Raw genomic sequence first — 19508 nt, 5'->3', positions numbered from 1 at the left:
GAGGATGTGCTTCAGTTAAGCATGGGTTAAGAAGCTGAGCAGCTTTTACAGAAGCAGCCACCAGTCTGAACTATTCTCAACCTGCAAGCCCATGCCAGTGGAATAAAAATAAATTGCACAAAAGGAAAGCAGACGGTGGCATAGTGGTTAGCACTGCTGCCTCACAGCGCCAGGGACCCGGGTTCAAATCTGGCCTCGGGCGACTCTCTGTGTGGAGTTTGCACATTCTCCCTGTGTCTGCGTGGGTTTCCTCCGGGTGCTCCGGTTTCCTCCCACAGTCCAAAGATGTGCAGGTTAGGTTGATTTGGCTATGATAAAATTGACCCTTAGTGTTAGGGGATTAAATACGTGGGGTTACGGGGATAGGGTTGGATGTGTGTCGGTACAGGCTCGATGGGCTGAAATGGCCTCTATCTGCAGTGTGGGGATTCTATGTTCTGTGTGTGATATCAACCCTTGGAATACTGTCCAGAAAACTGCAGCTTCTCAAATGACATTTTTTGTGAATTTCTAATATATTCTTACTAATAGGAATGCACAACACTACAAAATTATTAATTGTTGTACTCCTGAATAAGCCAGAACACTGCATATTTTTAATACTGGTACAGAGATGCAGGTGCAGTCCTCAAAGGGTCATTAAAGCTAGATACAAGAGAGGAGGAAGCTACATGAAAACAGGGATGGAAAATTATCTTGTCTTGGAGAAGAAATAGTAGGCAGAGATCTATAAATAATCATGAAAAATGAGGAGGGAAGGAAGAAAAATAATTATTTAAAGAAATGGAAGATGGATATTATGGAACAGAGCACAGAGATCAGGCAGATGAACTGATATAGTGAAATCCAGCTCAGGAATGATGTATGTGGATGGAGATACTGAAACTCAGCACCGAGATCAGGCACTCGAGCTTTGCAAGTCAGGTGCAGAGTCAGAGGAAATATCATTTTTCAGTTCACTGCTGCAATGAACTTTGATACCGTAAAGAAAAGCAGTATCTCATCTTTCCATAAAAAATGGTATCAAAAACAGATTGCAGTGGCCAATCCTTGCTGTATCAAAGAACAATGCATTTTTTTAATACTACTGGTTTACATTCCGATTAAATTAAATTAAAGTCTTATGGCTAATCCATGCAGCTGATCTTAAATAAATTAAACACTATTAGATGTGTTAGTGCTCAGATGGGTACGATTTATGAGGCTGCCTGATACTTGGACAAATGATAGGACAATAATTTCTCATTTCCAAATGCACATGGTTAAAATTAGTATGTGCTTGTTCAGCAATAGTATAATTTTCTATATTTATGTAAAGAGTTTGTTATTAACTCTCTAAATGCACGGTATCAGATATTGGTGTCAAATATCTACCCTTGATCTCTCTTCTAGTTTAGTCATCATCACAACAATCGCACTTCGCTGCTCCCAAATCATCCTCCAGAAATCTCCAAACGTCTCAGGCAGAGGGCCCTGTGTCGCGATGTAGGCGTTCTGCTTTCTGTAGCCATCAATGTAGTTGGAATTGGAGTAATCGCTTCCTGGGATGCCTACAAAGAAAGCAAGGAATGGGACTTATAGATCATGAAATTTCAGCAGAAAGCAGATTTCCTTTAATCTAACTTCCGGAGCCAATGTGTTGCCATAAGACAATAGAACATGCAAAGATAATATCACTCGTTAACACTAATGTATTTATAATGTAAAGGAGCTCATGAAAACTCAGCAGCTCATCTTTTAAAAGATTAAATATTTAAAACCTTTGGATTTTTTTTTAATGCTGTGTTAATCTAAGGAAAGGGTAGAGGCAGTTACATCATCGTCACTCAACAGGCTCACATTATTCACCAACAATCTACAGCACCTCAGAGAACACAGGCTTTCAGTGGGAGACATTTGTTAAACTGTACGAAAGGTTACCCTCTCCCCCTCCCCCCACCAAACTGCTCCAACTATTATTATTCTTAGATAAATGGGTGCCTTGTACTGCAAAGGAAGCACTAAAGTAATGTTTCCCTCGCCAGCACTTTCCATTTCTCTTAACAATTATGTCATTTTTTGGTTGGAAGTTGTTTCCATGGTTCTTTAGGCCCACCTGGGCCTTGTATCACGGTTGCTGCCGACAGGTAGTTGTGGAGCCTGCTCCCACACTGCACCCAATGTTCTCCGTAGCCAGTCGCCAGGAAGCTCCAGCTTTCACCTCAGTGCTACTCTTCCCCTTCGATTTTCCCTCCTCTAAATGCAGGGAGATGTAACCGTCTCTGATCAGCACACGCCTGTTCAGACCAAGGTCAAAGTTGATTGGGGAACCGAACCACCAATCAATCTCAGTCTGTGGCGCCGAGCATTGCTGCCTTGATGCACAACCTGGCCAGCCTTTATTTTTTAACAACGTGTAAATTTGGTTGCAGCACGCAAGCGGAATGCTCGTTTCGCTTCAGTCACTGTTTTAATGTGCGTATCAACAGGAGGACAGGCTACAAACACAGCTCTGAGCCAAGCGTTAATGGAATGTAAATTTTTAGGGGGGGAAAATATTAATTTTGGCCCTCAAGTGCTTTTAAATGTGATTGTGGATTCAGCTCGACTTCACCAGGAAATGAGCCAATATATATTTCTGTCAAAACTGCAGATTTATTTAATTTAAAAAAAAATGCTTTGTGATAAGGCCGTCTTTTAGCAGTTGTCTCCTGCATTGTGCGATTCCCTGCTAAAAGGAGAAAAATTGTATGGCAAGACATAAAAGAAGATGACCGATCTCAGTCTCAATGGGCACTACCTCTTTGCACCAACTCCCTTGCTGGCAGGAATCTTGCGCAAAGGCAGCCAAAATCTGTGTGTCTTGGCACAATCCATGCTTTTCCTGCTGTACCCAGCCACAAATGCTGCCCATGTTTTCCACAGATAAGCCTCATCTACATCTAGACCCATTACTTCCAGTATCATGAAGGGAACAGATAACTCAGAGAGCATATATTTTTCTATGCTTTTTAATCACGTGGTGCATTTTTTGGAAGGCCCATCTTAGAAACATAGAAAAATAGGAGCAGGAGTACACCATTCGGCCCTTCGAGCCTGCTCCGCCATTCAATGTGATCATAGCTGATCCTCTATCTCAATACCATATTCCCGCTCTCTCCCCATACCCATCTTAGACTGGGTATTATGTAATGAGAAAGGATTAATTAGCAATCTTGTTATGTGAGGCCCCTTGGGGAGGAGCGATCATAATATGATAGAATTCTTCATTAAAATGGAGAGTGAAGTAGTTGACTCAGAGACTAGGGTCCTGAATTTAAATAAAGGAAAATACGATGGTATGAGGCACGAGTTAGCTAGGATGGATGGGGGAATGTTACTTAAAGGGTTGACGGTGGATAGGCAATGGCAAACATTTAAAGATCGCATGGATGAACTACAGAATTTATTCATCCCTGTTTGGCATAAAAATAAAACAAAAAGGTGACTCAACCGTGGCTAACAAGGGAAATTAGGGATAGCATAAGATCCAAGGAGACCACATATAATTTGGCCAGAAAAAGCAGCAAACCTGAGGATTGGGAGCAGTTTAGGAATCAGCAAAGGAGGACAAAGGGATTAATTAAGAGGGGGAAAATAGATTATGAGAGTAAGCTTGCAGGGAACATAAAAACTAACTGTAAAAGCTTCTATATATATGTGAAGAGAAAAAGATTGGTGAAGTCAAGCGTAGGTCCCTTGCAGTCAGAATCAGGGGAATTTATAATGGGGAACAAAGAAATGGCAGACCAACTAAATACATATTTTGGTTCTGTCTTCACAAAGGAGGACACAAATAACCTCCCAGAGATATCGAGGAACATAGGGTCTAATGAGAGGGACGAATTGAATTAAATCAGTATTAGTAGGGAAATGGTGTTAGGAAAATTGATGGGATTGAAGGCCGATAAATCCCCAGGGCCTGATAATCTACATCCTAGGGTACTTAAGGAAGTGGCACTAGAAATAGTAGATGCATTGCTGGTCATCTTCCAAAATTCTATAGACTCTGGAACAGTTCCCATGGATTGGAGGATAGCTAATGTAACCCCACTATTTAAAAAAGGTGGTAGAGAGAAAATGGGGAATTATAGACTGGTAAGCCTGACATCGGTAGTGGGGAAAATGCTAGAGTCCATTATAAAAGATGTAATAACAGAGCACTTGGAAAACAGTGACAGGATCGGACAAAGTCAACATGGATTTACAAAAGGTAAATCATGCTTGACTAATCTACTGGAATTTTTTGAGGATGTAACTGGTAGAATAGGTAAGGGAGAACCAGTGGATGTGGTGTATTTGGGCTTACAGAAGGCTTTCAATAAGGTCCCACATAAGAAATTAGCGTGCAAAGTTAAAGCACATGGGATTGGGGGTAAGGTACTGTCTTGGATAGAGAACTGGTTGGCAGACAGGAGGCAAAGAGTTGGAATAAACGGGTCTTTTTCCGAGTGGCAGGCAGTGACTAGTGGGGTACCGCAGGGATTGGTGCTAGGACCCCAGCTATTCACAATATATATTAATGATCTAGACGAGGGAACTAGATGTAATATCTCCAAGTTTGCAGACGACACAAAGCTGGGTGGGCGTGTGTGTTGTGAGGAGGATGCAGAGAAGCTCCAGTATGATTTGGACAGGTTGGGTGATTGGGCAGATGCAGTATAATGTGGATAAATGCGAGGTTATCCACTTCGGTGGCAAAAACAGGAAGACAGATTATTATCTGAACGGCAATAGATTGGGAAAAGGGGAAGTGTAATGAGACCTGGGTGTCCTTGTGCACCAGTCGCTGAAGGTAAGCATACAGGTGCAGCAGGCGGTTAAGAAGGCAAATGGTATGTTGGCCTTCATAGCGAGAGGATTTGAGTACAGGAGCAAGGATGTCTTGCTGCAGTTGTACAGGGCCTTGGTGAGACCACACCTTGAATATTGTGTGCAGTTTTGGTCGCGTTATCTGAGGAAGGATGTTCTTGCCATGGAGAGAGTGCAGTGAAGATTCACCAGACTGATACCTGGGATGGCAGGAATGGCGTATGAGGAGAGATTGTGTCGATTAGGCTTATATTCGCTAGAGTTTAGAAGAATGAGAGGGGATCTCATTGAAACTTATAAAATTCTAACAGGACTAGACAGACTAGATGCAGGAAGGATGTTCCCGATGGTGGGGGAGTCCAGAACCAGGGGTCACAGTCTAAGGATAAGGGGTTAGCCATTTAGGACTGAGATGAGGAGGAATTTCTTCACCCAGAGAGTGGTGAACCTGTGGAATTCTCTACCACTCAGTTAAAGCCAATTCATTAAATATATTCAAGAAGGAGTTAGATATATTTTTTAAGGCTAAAGGGATCAAGGGATATGGGGAGAAAGCAGGGACAGGGTACTGAATTTGGATGATCAGCCATGATCTCATTAAATGGCAGAACAGGTTCAAGGGGCCGAATGGCCTACTCCTGCTCCTATCTTCTATGTTTCTATGATGCCTATTGTGTCTAGAAATCTTATATTCAATCACTTACGTGTGTTATTTTGAAAATTCTCTCGCCCAGCAAATGGGAGGCAAGGAAAACTTTGGAGGGCAGACTGTCTTGTTGGCAAAGTTCACATGTGCGAACGAATGGTTAATGCTCTCATACTGTATTCCTATGTGCGCGATTTTAAATTGTTAAAATACAATTGTAAAAATCGTACACGCAGGAATGCCATATGTGAATTTCGCTAAGTGCAAGTTCTGTCCTTAACAGTATTCCGCAGTGAAGGGAAGCCACATACATGACAAATACAGAAATTCAGCCCCGCCATGGTTGTGTATATTTTTTAAAGAGCTCAGTTAAATTGAATGCCGTACTGGGTTTACTATCTCCATGATGGCGGCCGCTGTCTCAGTATCTGTAAGAAGAGGCCGTTTCCTTTTTAATCAGGAATTACTCAAGACAAAGGCTCTCTTTGTTGTAACCAGTGTATTTAAAATGCTAACATGAATCTGCAAGGTGTCAACAGCCCAGACACTGAAACTCTGCTGTAAATTGCACTGCTCGCTGCCTTCAGCTTTATCCCTGTAATGCTGAATTTTAATGTCCTGGACACATGATGAGAATCTGCATTGTTGTAACACTGGAAAACAGCTCTATGACTGCCATTATCACAACACGCAGATAAACAAACAAATAAGAGGGTCAGCGAGGCGCTCTCTCATGAACACAGTGCTCCTCTAAAGAAGTAGACAAACTATTTGAAATTATAGCCGCCAAAGGTGTTTTAAATGCAAAATTCTTTTGAGCGCAGAGCCATTAATATCATCCTTCCCAGCCAAATCGCTGATAGCTGCTTGGATAAGTATGCATGTCCTACAATTACAGGTCTTGAGCCTCAAAGGGTGCTCAAATGACCCTGACCAGCAAACATCCAAAGTATCAGGAAGCTGAATATCTTTTTTGGATTTGTTTTCGGGATGTGGGCGACGCTGGCATGGCTGGATTTGTTGCCCATCCTTGATGTAGTTAGGAGCTTTTAATGTCCTTTGTTCTGGTTGACGGTAAAAGGAATTTGGAGCTGTATCTTGGGCTACGTTGCACCAAGACAGCCGGTCTGAGGCTGTGAGGGGCACAAGGCTATTAAGAAGCTCCATGTCATGTAAGAAGTAAGTGACTGTTTCTAGTGTTGGTTTAATTCTGTTGAAAGTTAGCATAAAAGTACCTTTGCTGTTTTGACAATTTCATGGAGAATAGTAGTAATTACTGTAAATGTATACAGTTTGTACTAAGGAGATCATATCACAGCACTTGATACATCCAGTAAGTTGAAGTACACTGACAAGAGTTCTGCGTCACTGGGTCTTGGTACATTAACCTAGATATTAGTCTAAACTAGTCGAGGATGCCAAGGTCAAGGAAGATATTTAGGGGGGAAAAAAATCAAAAATATAACACCTGCCTTTTGTTAATTTTGTGAATTCATGCAAAACAAAACTATGGCGAGCAGTGCTGTAATTCTACGATTCCTGTATAAATTGGAAGTTTTGCTCGTTCTGTTGTCATTGAAACCACCAGCCACTGGGCTGTCCTCGGGAATAAAACTTTAGCTCTTTAACTTGGCAATGATATCAAACTATGTTTGGCAGGCACCTAGCTGAGCAAGCTTATAAAAAGTGTCAAAGCTCAGGTCTACTTGTCACCTTCAGCAATTTGAGTGTTATATGAGCCCTATATACCATGGATGGAATATTTTAATCCTGTCTGGTAGGATACAGAGATAATCCATCACATGCTGCCAAACTGAGTACAGCACAAAGCCATAAAAATCAGTGGATTTGATGAGGATGACCTGGTTCATGCCAGACTCCATCCTCTACAAAATCGAGGTGAAGGAGACCGGTGTGTCTCAGACTTTGACTTAGGTCACAGGTTCCAGCTGTGGCTCAGTTGGTTACACTCTCACCTCTGAGCCAGAGAGATCATGGGTTCATAGCCCCACTCCAGAGACTTGAGCTTATAATCTAGGCTGACACTTCAGTGCAGTTACTGAGGGAGTGCTGCACTGTTGGAAGCGCCATCTTTCAGGTGAGATGCTAAACTAACACATAATCTAGGCCGCCCTTGCAGTTGGAAGTCAAAGATCCCACGGCACTTTCTGAAGAAGAGCAGAGGAGTTCTCTTGGTGTCTAGTTCAACATTTATCCTTCAACCACCATCACTAAAACAAATTATCTCTTCATTTATCTCTTGCTGTTTGTGGGACCTTGCTGTGGATAAATTGACAGCTTATTTCCCTGTTTTACAACAAACACTCTATTACACTTCAAAAAGTACTGCATTGGCTGTAAAGTGCTTGAGAAGTCCTGAGGTTGTGAGAGGTGCTATATAAATGCAAGACTTTCTTTCTTTAACACCTCAAGAGTGTCAGGGAAACAAAGCCTGTTGCAACTGCACCTCAGCATTCTGTAACAACACAAAAAGCCTACACAAGGAAATAAATGGAGCAAAGAGAGTGTATGAGAATAGATTAGCGGGTAACACAAAAGGAAACGCTAAAGTCTTTTATAAACATATAAATAGCAAAAGGGCAGTCAAAGGAAGGGTGGGGCCGATTAGGGACCAAAAAGGAGATCTTCTTGTGGAGGCAGAGGGCATGGCTGAGGTAATAAATGAGCACTTTGCATCTGTCTTCACTAGAGAAGATGCTGCCAATGTAGCAGTAAAGGAGGACGTAGTAGAGAAATTGGATAGGATAAAAATAGATAAAGAGGAGGTACTTAAAAGGTTGGCAGCGCTCAAAGTAGATAAGTCACCCGGTCCAAATGGGATGCCTCCTAGGTTGCTGAGGGAAGTAAGGGTGAAAATAGCAGAGGCTCTGGCCACAATCTTCCAATTCTCCTTAGATATGGGAGTGGTGCCAGAGGACAGGAAGGTTGAAAATTAACAGTTCAAAAAAGGGGAGAGGGATAAACCAGGTACTAGAGACCAGTCAGCCTAATGTTGGTGGTAGGGAAACTGTTCAGAGATTTATAATCTTGGACAAAATTAATTGTCACTTGAAAAAGTATGGGTTAATCAATGGATTTGTTAAAGGCAAATCATGTTTGACTAACTTGATTGAGTTCTTTGATGAATTAACGGAGAGGGTTGATGAGGGTAGTGTGGCAGATGTTGTGCATATGGACCTTCAAAAGGCATTTGATAAAGTACCAAATAATTAGACTTGTTAGGAAAATTGAAGCCCATGGGATTAAAGGGGCAGTGGCAGCATGGATACAAATTTGGCTAAGAGACAGAAAACAGAGAGTAGTGGTGAACGGTTGTTTCTCGGGCTGGAGGGAAGTATACAGTTGTGTCCCCTAGGACCACTGCTCTTTTTAATATATATTAATGACTTGGACTTGGGTATACAGGGCATAATTTCAAATCTTACAGATGAGCAGACACACGGCAGATGAAATTTAATGCAGAGAAGGCTGAAGTTATATATTTTGGAATGAAGAATGAGGAGAGGCATTATAAACTAAATGGTAACATTTTAAAGGGGATGCAGAAGCAAAGAGACCTGGGGGTTTATGTACACAAATCTTTGACGGTGGCAGGACAAGTAGCTAAGGCTGTTAAAAAAGCATACGGACTCCTTGGCTTTATAAATAGAGGCATAGCGTGTAAAAGCAAGGAAGTTATGACGAACCTTTAAAAATCACTGAATAGGCCTCAGCTGGAGTGTGGTGTCCAATTCTGGGCACTGCACTTGAGGACTGGGTGCAGAAGAGATTTATTGAATGGTACCATGGATGAGGGACTTCAGTTACGTGGAGAGAGTAGAGAAGCTGGGATTGTTCTCCTTAGAGCAGAGAAGGTTACGGGGAGATTTAATAGAGTCATTCAAAATCATGAAGGATTTTGATAGAGTAAATAAGGAAAAACTGTTTCAACTGGCAGAAGGGTCAGTAACCGGAGGGCACAAATTTAAGGTAACTGGCAAAAGAGATGAGGAGAATTTTTTTTTATGCAGTGAGTTATTATGGTCTGGAATGCACTGCTTGAAAATGTGGTCTGGGATGTACATCATACCCTCCTCTAGGGTCTGCAGTTATCCCAGATGTTCCCAAAGCGGACAAAATGTTTACGTATTTCAGCTGCTTGCGATATGAATTTTATATATTCTATTTATATCTGTCTATCAACTACTTATAAACTGTGTTAATTCAGTAGTAACTTTCAAAAGGGAATTGGATATACTTGAAAAAGAGAAAATTTGCAGGGCTATGGGGAAAGAGCAGGGGAGTGGGACTAATTGGATAGTTCTTTCAAAGAGCCGGACAGACACGATGGGCGAAATGGCCTCCTTTTGTGATTCTATGAAAGTACCAAGGGCATACATTCATACACTGCTCTAGCCTGTGGATTTTTAAAAAAATTCCCTGCAACTTTGGAAAAAAAAACACTTCACATAATTTTCTCCCAGACACAACCATCAGTGGAATTCTGTCCCTTATACAGAGAAGTTGAACCAGAGAGGTTAACCACCTCCTGACTCCCCAAAGCCTTTCCACCATCGACAAGGCACAAGTAAGGAGTGTGATGGAATACTCTCCACTTGCCTGGATGAGTGCAGCTCCAACAACACTCAAGAAGCTCGACACCATCCAGAACAAAGCAGCCAGCTTGATTGGCACCCCATTCATCACCACACTCACTCCCTCCACCACTGGCGTACCGTGGCTGCAGTGTGTACCATCTACAAGATGCACTGCAGCAACTCGCCAAGGCTTCTTCGACAGCACCTTCCAAACCCGTGACCTCTTTACCTAGAAGGACAAGGGCAGCAGGTGCATGGGAACACCACCACCTCCATGTTCTCCTCCAAGTCACACACCATCCTGACTTGGACATATATCGCCGATCCTTCATCTTCGCTGGGTCAAATTCCTGGAACTCCCTCCCTAACAGCACTGTGGGAGTACCTTCACCACACGGACTGCAGCGGTTCAAGAAGGTGGCTCACCACCACCTTCTCAAAGGCAATTAGGGATGGGCAATAAATGCTGGCCTTGCCAGCGACGCCCACATCCCAGGAGCGAATAAATAAATTGCTAAACCATGGTTGAAAATGTTTGATTCGGTTATATGAAATCTGTGGTTTTCACACTGGTATTAAAATACAATTGCTGCACGTGCTCTTAAAAACTACCATGGTCAACTTGATGAGACATCTGTCCTTGTTACAGTTACTTCTACTGAACCCACTGTATAGCCTATCATTTACAAAAAAGAGGTCAGTATTCAGCTGTTAAGCATTTCTGCTTCCCTGGCCCTAATCTTGGATCAACAATCTTGGATGCATTTTACAACTTCAATTCCCTCAGCAGGTCACAGGGTCAAACTGCTTTGAAGCTTATCCTCATAACATTCCTAGTATAAATCCAGTTAAAATTATATTCAGTGGTGCAGTAACATTTTCCAAAATGATAATGAACTGGGTTTTTTTTTATAAATAACTTCTTCTCAATTGCATCGAATACCAACACAATGCCATTGAGTTGTCCAAAATAAACCTGAGATTGACAACTATACTGAAGTGTTTCAGTTCAAACACACACATGGTGCAATGAAAATCCATTTATACACTGAATATTTTAAGTCCTAATGAAATCTGCAGTGGAAAAATAAAGAGCTTAATGGTTAGTTCCATAGCAAGTTCACTAAAAAAAATCCAGCTGTCAGACATTTTATAAATCCAGAATGTAATGATGTTATCATTACCACATTTTGTTTTAAAATGAAGGTATTCAATTGTATGGGATAATACATCAGCAATCATAAACTTATGTATTTTTCTACTTGTCCTCCACACCTGAGTATTATTTGTCAAAGATCATATTTTGACTAGAAAACTGACACTTGGTTCATATTTTATGTAAGTATTAGAGCAACTCTATTCTTGGTCCTGAGGATGATGATGATATGTACCAATTTTAGAATGTTGCAAGTGGGCAGTGAGGAGCGCTCACACTGCTCTCTAATTAGGGAAAGCGGAGATCTGTGCGCGCAAGTCTAAATGCATTCTCAGAACTCTGCTAAACTGGCCTTTAACTTCCGGTGAAACTTTTAAAATGACAGGAGAGCTACCTAGCATGTCAGTTCTATTCTAACATTATAAAATGAAATATGAATGTTGAAGGCGGTTCGGCAAACTGCTTGAAGTTTCAAAATGTACTTTTGTATCGGAGGCTGACGTACCACAATCAGTGTAAGGTTGAAGTTCTGCAAGGCTTCCTCCTCCATGTTGTCCCACACCAGCAAATCAAAGTGACATTACCACAGCGCGATGCACTGACACACAGCATGTGTATAAATGCCCACAGATTCATACTGTATGCCCATAAAGTGATTAGCTTAACAACCTTGGAAATAACTTATATCAGCAGCTCCTGGCCACTGTTCTTTTCCAATCCCAGCCTGTAACTGTTGTGTTGCACGTTAAATGGAAGATGTTCCTGTAGATTTCCAGCCCATACTGCACATTTATTGTAGGAGGATTAGAAATCAGTTAAACCCGACAGCTTGAAAGCAGACCTAACTGCTGGTGGGCTCTGTTTCTCCTTTCTGTTACTCTCAGCTGGCTCATGAAGTGCCTCGCATACTGCAGCAAAACTACTAAACACCAAAAACACTCGCCAGTCTCTGCAGACTTGGAGCAGTAGCTTAAATTCACATAACTGAATAGATCTTCCCTGATCTTAAACACTGCAAGTGATATTATGGTGATACATAAGCCAATTTATTCAGATTAAAAAACAAAAGCAATTAGTATCCTGAGAGAAATAAAGCTCATTAAAACTGGAAGTTACATTTTCAAAACAAAATCGCATGCCCTGCAAGAAGTAGCACAACAAGCAGCTGTCAAATATAAAGCTATGTGTCGGGAGTGCATACTTTTAAAAGTGTTGTATGATGAGTGCAGCATATGAGTCTTGCAGAAACAGTGTCAAGACAATTCTCTCCATGAATCACACGGTCATTTCAGCACCATTGACTCATGATTGCGAGGTCACATGGAAGAGGTGGACATCCCTGATTATGGGCTGGGTTAATGTTACGCTCATTTGTTTGCTCTTTCTATTGTGCAAAAAGGATAATCTTCAAAAAAAAACATTTGATTTATAAATTAATAAAAATCTACTAACCATTGCTGATACTTTAACAACTCTTAACTACATCAGTTTTTGATAACTGCCATGGTGTGGTGTTGCATTGCATTGCGAAGTGCGAGTTCCACACCTCAGATTTGTAGTTCGACTGTATTGTAGTTCACTGCTGAAAAACCAGGATGGACAAAAATTGTGCTTTTCTTTGTCTCTGCCCCAGTCAATCCTTATTCCCCAGTACATTTTAAAATTAACTTTATAATAAAACAAACATTAGTTATAAATATTAGTTGTTGTTTTGGAGCTCTGGGTTAGAGTTTGCAGTGGGCGCTATTCGCTGTGTTACTTTCAGCAGCAATGTGGCTCATATATGACCGTTAAACACTGCTGAGAATTTTAGGAAATATAACACATCTGATAATTTCTGAAACTTTTGAATCATGGGGGAAAAATTCGATGGCGCCCCCTTTGGGGCGTTAACGTCGCCGGGGCGCTAATTTTAGCGCCATGAAAAAGTTAGCGTCCCCGCGCCATAAATTCAGTAGTAGCGCCCCAAGCAGGAGGCGGGGTGCTGCTGGACGTGCTCCCCCTCCTTCTTGGGGCGCTACCAGTGAATTTCGCGACGCTACGTGTAACAGCGCTACGCTGCAGGCCTCCCTTCCCTGATTAAAGGGGAGGGGCCTAGCACTGCACGCACCGGGGCCCTGCTGGATCACCAGGGAGCGGCGTGCCGGGAAAACAGCACGGCACTAAAGAGGAGTGCTGGGCTGAGCGATCGTGGCCGGCACCCCGAAGAAAAATGGAGAAGGAGGCGTTAGTGGCGCCGCACCCGAGCGCTGGGGGCTTTGCGCCCCGTTAGTGCCTCCTGGGGGTGCTAATGGGAGGCGCAAAGCAACCCAATTTTTCCCCCTAACAACGTACACCCTAACTGCAGGAAGTATTTGCATACACAAAAATCTCGCAGTTTAAGATAAAGCAATCTCTCCACACAAAAAGTCATCTGCTGATGAAACAAAGAGATGTACCAGATGCTTATTGTGCCAGTTGTAAGATTATTGCCATAGAAAGATGACTAGCTCAAGGCGATAATGCAGCTAAGCAGATAAGAGTATTGATATACATTAGGCCCTAGTTTAACTCCAGGCCAGTTTTATGGTGGGTGAGTAACGGTGTGAATTCTTCTCTTGGCAGAAAACTCACTGTAAATTCCTACTCAGGCTGCTTAGCAAAAACTGCAGTTCGGTCCCGATGCCATCATCAGGTCTTGACATGCGTATGTGAAAAAGGACTCCGCCTCGCCAGCTTTGGATGGGTGTCCTTGCTGTCTGCTCAGTCGAGCAGGTGATAATCAGGAACCGTCAGTGCCCGGCATCTCCAGTGTCGGTCAGTAACCTGGGCGATTTTAATTGCCCATCCTTCCCGTGCGGGAAGGGTTAAAATGCCCCTATTATCTTGCTACATAGAATTTGTCATATTTGGTTCTATCTTTTGACACTAGTTACAATGAAGTGCAAATATTTCTAATATATACTTCATGTGATGATATTGGGGCGTATTTTCCAATCGGAGGCCTACTGCGTGTGGAGGCCTCCGATCTGGAAAAATCTACACCCTTACCCAAGGGCACCCGGGGCGCCTACACTTCCGATCCTGGGCCTCTCCAAACTCCAAGTGCGCAGGGCCCACGTATCCCAGGGGCGCATGCGGTTCGCAGCATCCCTGGGATCATGTGGGCCATGGGGAGCCAATCAAAGAAGGGAATCTCCCTTCATACACTTGGCAGGAAGACCTGTCAAATATATGAATGGAAATCACCCCAAAAACACAGTAAAACTTTAAATAAATTACAAAAAAAATCATCTTTTTAAAATTAGTTGAAATTACAATAAATTAAATATTTTAAACAAAAATTTAATTTTTTGAAAAATAATTAGTTTTTTACGGGGCTAAAAATAAACTTACCTTTTTCAAAGTATTTTTAAATGATAAATGACTGAATTTTTACAAAAAACTTTTTTCAACTCTTATCCTGGTAAAAGCAGGCCTTACGCTGCTTTTACCAGGCGTAAGATTTTTAAGGGTTTACAGCAGGCGGAGGTTCTGCAGGAAGCGGAACTCTCCACCCGCAGAGGCCCTTCTCCAGGGCAGGCGTCTGATCTGTCAAGAGCATTCTTGACAGATCGGAAATGCCGGTTTTCAGCGCATGCGCTGTGCATGCCTGAAACTGGCATTTCCGATGTCCCTACGGGAGGGTAAACAGCGCGTACCCACCCGTAGGGATCGGAATATCCGAGTCATTGATAGTAAAAGATATGCTTGACTGCAAATCTCTACTCCATTACACTTGCAGCTCTTAACGGGGCCCTAAACAATAAACTGCTGTTAAAACAAAGAAAAGTCAAACCGTAGATGTTAGCAGTACAAAATGAGGTAATTCAACCCATCACGTCTGTGCCAGCTCTTTGCCACAGCAATTTAAAACTAATCCCACTGCCCCACTCTCTCCCCATAGCCTTGCATCTCCTTCTGTCAAATATTTCTGCATATTTCTCTGAAAAGATACAATGGTCTCTGTTGCAACTACTCTCTGGCATTCCATTCTCTAACAAATCTGCATAAAGAAATTTCTCTTAACCTCTCTCCTCACTGTTTTAGTAACAATTTTTAAATTGTTGACCCCTCAACACTGATTCTCTAACTAGAGGAAATAGTCTTTCCCTGTTCACACTATCAAAACCTTTCCTAATTATAAAAGATCTTTATTAGCTCTCCTTTTAGCCTTCTCTGCTCAACGATTTACAGGTTCCCAGCGTGACATTCATTCAAATTTTGCATTGAGTGGAGGAGGGCGGAGTCTATTCTTTGTTGATACACCAGAGGTTGTGGCAATTCAAATCCAACTCAGTTGTAAATTATCTGGAAAATGCAAATGTATTTACATTTTCAATTTTAAAGAACAGGGTAACTGGCGAGGATTTCTATTCTGTTTGTCCAGTACAAAGGTACATTGTTTCAGGCTGTCAGAGTGGCTAACATTCCGTTTAGCACAGGGCAGAGATGTTAGGGATTAATCAATTCAAATATAATTGCTATTTCAGTACCAATTATGAAATGCCTTGTTTATTGTAAATGTTTTTAGAATAACAATGACTTGAGAATATGCAATTAATCAGTTATTTGCGACTCGAACCCTAAATGTTAAATTTATCTATAAATAATCCTGGTAGGTTTGACTAGAATACAATGTTATTGTATTCAATAGTACATTTCACCATTTTGTAAAGTACAATAACCAATCAAAAACACTAATTATATATGCACACTCTGAGAACTGTAAACAAGACTCTGATGAAGGGTCTGTACTCAAAACGTTAAGCCATCTTTTTCTTTTCAGACATTGATGGACATGGTGTCTTTGCAGTGTTTTTTGTTTTTACGATATAATAAATAGTCTATTAGTGCGTACTAGCTGGACTCACACTAATTCTGCAAAGTTACTAAATTAATGGTATGCAGAAAACTATACACGTACAGCCCAAAGATATATTTTAGTTGTGCATACACTGTACTACACACAAGTTATTTAGAAAGTACATCTAACTATACATATATACCAAAATTTTGCTTCTATGACCTTGTAAACTATAATTGTGGGCAAACACTGGTATGGTTAATTATTGCTATACAACCATAAACACTCCAAATATATATAAAATTTTACATACTTTCTAATAGTACAGTGTATACCCAAACTGCAATACAATTGTACGTACGCAGCCTAATTGTTTACACTATATTTACATAGAAACATAGAAGATAGGAGCAGGAGTAGGCCATTCGGCCCCTCGAGCCTGCTCCGCCATTCAATGCGATCATGGCTGATCATCCAAATTCAGTACCCTGTCCCTGCTTTCTCCCCATATCCCTTGATCCCTTTAGCCTTAAGAAATATATCCAACTCCTTCCTGAATATATTTAATGAATTGGCCTCTACTGCCTTCTGCGGCAGAGAATTCCACAGGTTCACCACTCTCTGGGTGAAGAAATTCCTCCTCATTTCTGTCCTAAATGGCTTACCCCTTATCCTTAGACTGTGACCCCTGGTTCTGGACCCCCCGACCATCGGGAACATCCTTCCTGCATCTAGTCTGTCTAGTCCTGTCAGAATGTTATAAGTTTCAATGAGATCCCCTCTCATTCTTCTAAACTCCAGCGAGTATAAGCCCAATCGACCCAATCTCTCCTCATACGTCATTCCTGCCATCCCAAGTATCAGCCTGGTGAATCTTCGCTGAACTCCCTCCATGGCAAGAACATCCTTCCTCAGATAAGGCGACCAAAACTGCACACAATACTCAAGATGTGGTCTCACCAAGGCTCTGTACAACTGCAGCAAGACATCCTTGTTCCTGTACTCCAATCCTCTCGCTACGAAGGCCAACACACCATTTGCCTTCTTAACCGCCTGCTGCACCTGCATGCTTACCTTCAGCGACTGGTGAACAAAGACACCCAGGTCTCGTTGCACTTCCCCTTCGCCCAATCTATTGCCATTCAGATAATAATCTGCCTTCCTGTTTTTGACACCAAAGTGGATAACCTCGCATTTATCCACATTATATTGCATCTGCCACGCTTCTGCCCAATCACCCAACCTGTCCAAATCATCCTGGAGTTTCTCGGCATCCTCCTCACAGCACACACGCCCACCCAGCTTTGTGTCGTCTGCAAACTTGGAGATATTACATCTAGTTCCCTTGTCTAGATCATTAATATATATTGTGAATAGCTGAGGTCCAAGGACCAATCCCTGCGGTACCCCGCTAGTCACTGCCTGCCACTCGGAAAAAGACTAGTTTATTCCAACTCTTTGCTTCCTGTCTGCCAACCAGTTCTCTATCCAAGTCAATACCTTGCCCCCAATCCCATGTGCCTTAACTTTACACGCTAATCTCTTATGCGGGACCTTATCGAAAGCCTTCTGAAAGTCCAAATACACCACATCCACTGGTTCTCCCTTATCTATTCTACCAGTTACATCCTCAAAAAATTCCAGTAGATTAGTCAAGCACGATTTACCTTTTGTAAATCCATGTTGACTTTGTCCGATCCTGTCACTGTTTTCCAAGTGCTCTGCTATTACATCTTTTATAATGGACTCTAGCATTTTCCCCACTACCGATGTCAGGCTTACCGGTCTGTAATTCCCCGTTTTCTCTCTACCACCTTTTTGAATAGTGGGGTTACATTAGCTACCCTCCAATCCATGGATATTGTTTACAATACATTTTATACATAGTAACTAAAGATGCATAAACTACTCACTTCATTTTTCTTAAGAGCGGGGTGACTTTTTTCTCAGCGGTTTTCCCTCCCCTGTCTGTGGTTGCCCGAACTTAACTGCAGCTGAGTGGGCGAGTACGATGGGCCACAAAATACTGCCAGAGTGCAGTCGTTGGTCACCTTCCCTCCAACTCTCCTTCCCTATGGTGAAGAATTTCAACTCTGCTCTTTGCTTCCCAGTGTCTGAATTGATGCACTGCATTTATGGGAATCCACACCACACCAATCTCCAATGCACTGCGCCATCACCTCAGCCAAATGCAAATACGATTTTCCCTATTACTTGCTGACCCAAAAATTAACTGGTCTCAATTATGTTTGTTTTATTTTTGGAACAAATTTTATTTGAGAGCTGACAAGCATCCCTTCAGGTGATTCTAGACACAACCCTGTGCGCCGCTCAGATAAATTCATACATTGTTTCCTTTTCGCCTTTCAAGAACAGCCTACTAGTAAACTGACAATTTTATTCTGTCATTGTGGGTCAAGACTTCAGACGATGAGGATTTAGGATCACCTTGAATTACCAGGTAGCCAGAGCAGAAATTAAACAATTTCCTTGAATTCTAAGATTTTAACATTCATTGGGGGTCATTTTTACCATCACTGCTTTGGCGGCAAACTGGTGGAGCGAACTGCTACAGAACCCGCTCATCTTTGAAAGCAATGGGAATGGAATTCAAGTGGGTTCCATAATGGGCAGTCGCCAGGTTACGGTCAAAAGTAAAAATGACCCACACTGAGATCACCAGGATCATTCCTGAAGCATAAAGTGAACATTTTGAAGTCTGAGTTAGGCTTTTACAAATAGCAAATTTTGGCTGATGGCCAGGAGCTGCTGAGTTCAGAGTTTCACAAGTGTGTCATTTCCGAGACTTCACTTACCATCAATTGCTGATAGGAGAACCCGTGAATGGTCGTATGCAATCACGTTTGCATACCTATTCTTTGGTTTGTTGACTTCCATGTTTGAATGTTCCCATGTAAACTGCTGGCCAGGATCAACTGACTAGAAAGGAGAGGTGGAGGGGAAGAGTAGCAGAAAGAGAAATCCATTATTGCAGGCATAACATTATTTCTGACACTAACAGTCGTTAACTACTTTCTATTCTTGATTATGCTCAGATGATCTGCCTCACGACTAGTCATTGAGTACATTGAGGCAATTTCATACCATACTACTTTTCCTCCCCAAAGTTTCATTGCACATTTTTGTACTATTTATATTTCTGCAGTTTCAAAAGAAAAGAACAGAAGAATAAAAAACAGGACAAACTCTTTCACAGTTCTGGACACTCAGAGGCTCTTAGAATAGCTCCAGGTTCTGATTATTTTGGAATGATGCGCAAGTGTTGCTTCTGCCTGTTTATACTGAATTGAACTCGTTTACCACACGTGGATGTGAAATGTGAAAATGAAATCTAACAGTCTAGGATAATCTAGTTTACGTGCAAAACGTAGAGAAGTTTGGCTCTAAACGGACAACAGCTGGAGTTTACCTCGGATAGGTTTTTTTAATAGC

At 41.9% G+C, this 19508-nt stretch overlaps 1 protein-coding gene across 4 annotated transcripts in view; it reads right to left on the bottom strand.

The window, feature by feature from the left end:
- The window catches only part of LOC147124841 (receptor-type tyrosine-protein phosphatase delta), a 148983-nt gene that overhangs the window by 64238 nt on the left and 65237 nt on the right, over positions 1-19508 (bottom strand). For all 4 annotated transcript variants that reach the window (XM_085993914.1, XM_085993920.1, XM_085993928.1 and 1 more), the window contains 2 exons: positions 18872-18995; positions 1375-1550 (listed from right to left, as the gene is read on the bottom strand). In XM_085993914.1, the coding sequence (XP_085850040.1) occupies positions 1375-1550; positions 18872-18995 (300 nt within the window). The remainder of the gene's footprint in view (positions 1-1374; positions 1551-18871; positions 18996-19508) is intronic.

This window comes from Somniosus microcephalus, chromosome 1, assembly GCF_052327205.1.
Source record: "Somniosus microcephalus isolate GS21.2 chromosome 1, FLI_Smic_1.0, whole genome shotgun sequence".
Taxonomy (NCBI): Eukaryota; Metazoa; Chordata; class Chondrichthyes; order Squaliformes; family Somniosidae; genus Somniosus; species Somniosus microcephalus.
Note: the sequence above shows the minus strand (reverse complement) of the source record. Positions and strands in the feature narration are given on the sequence as shown.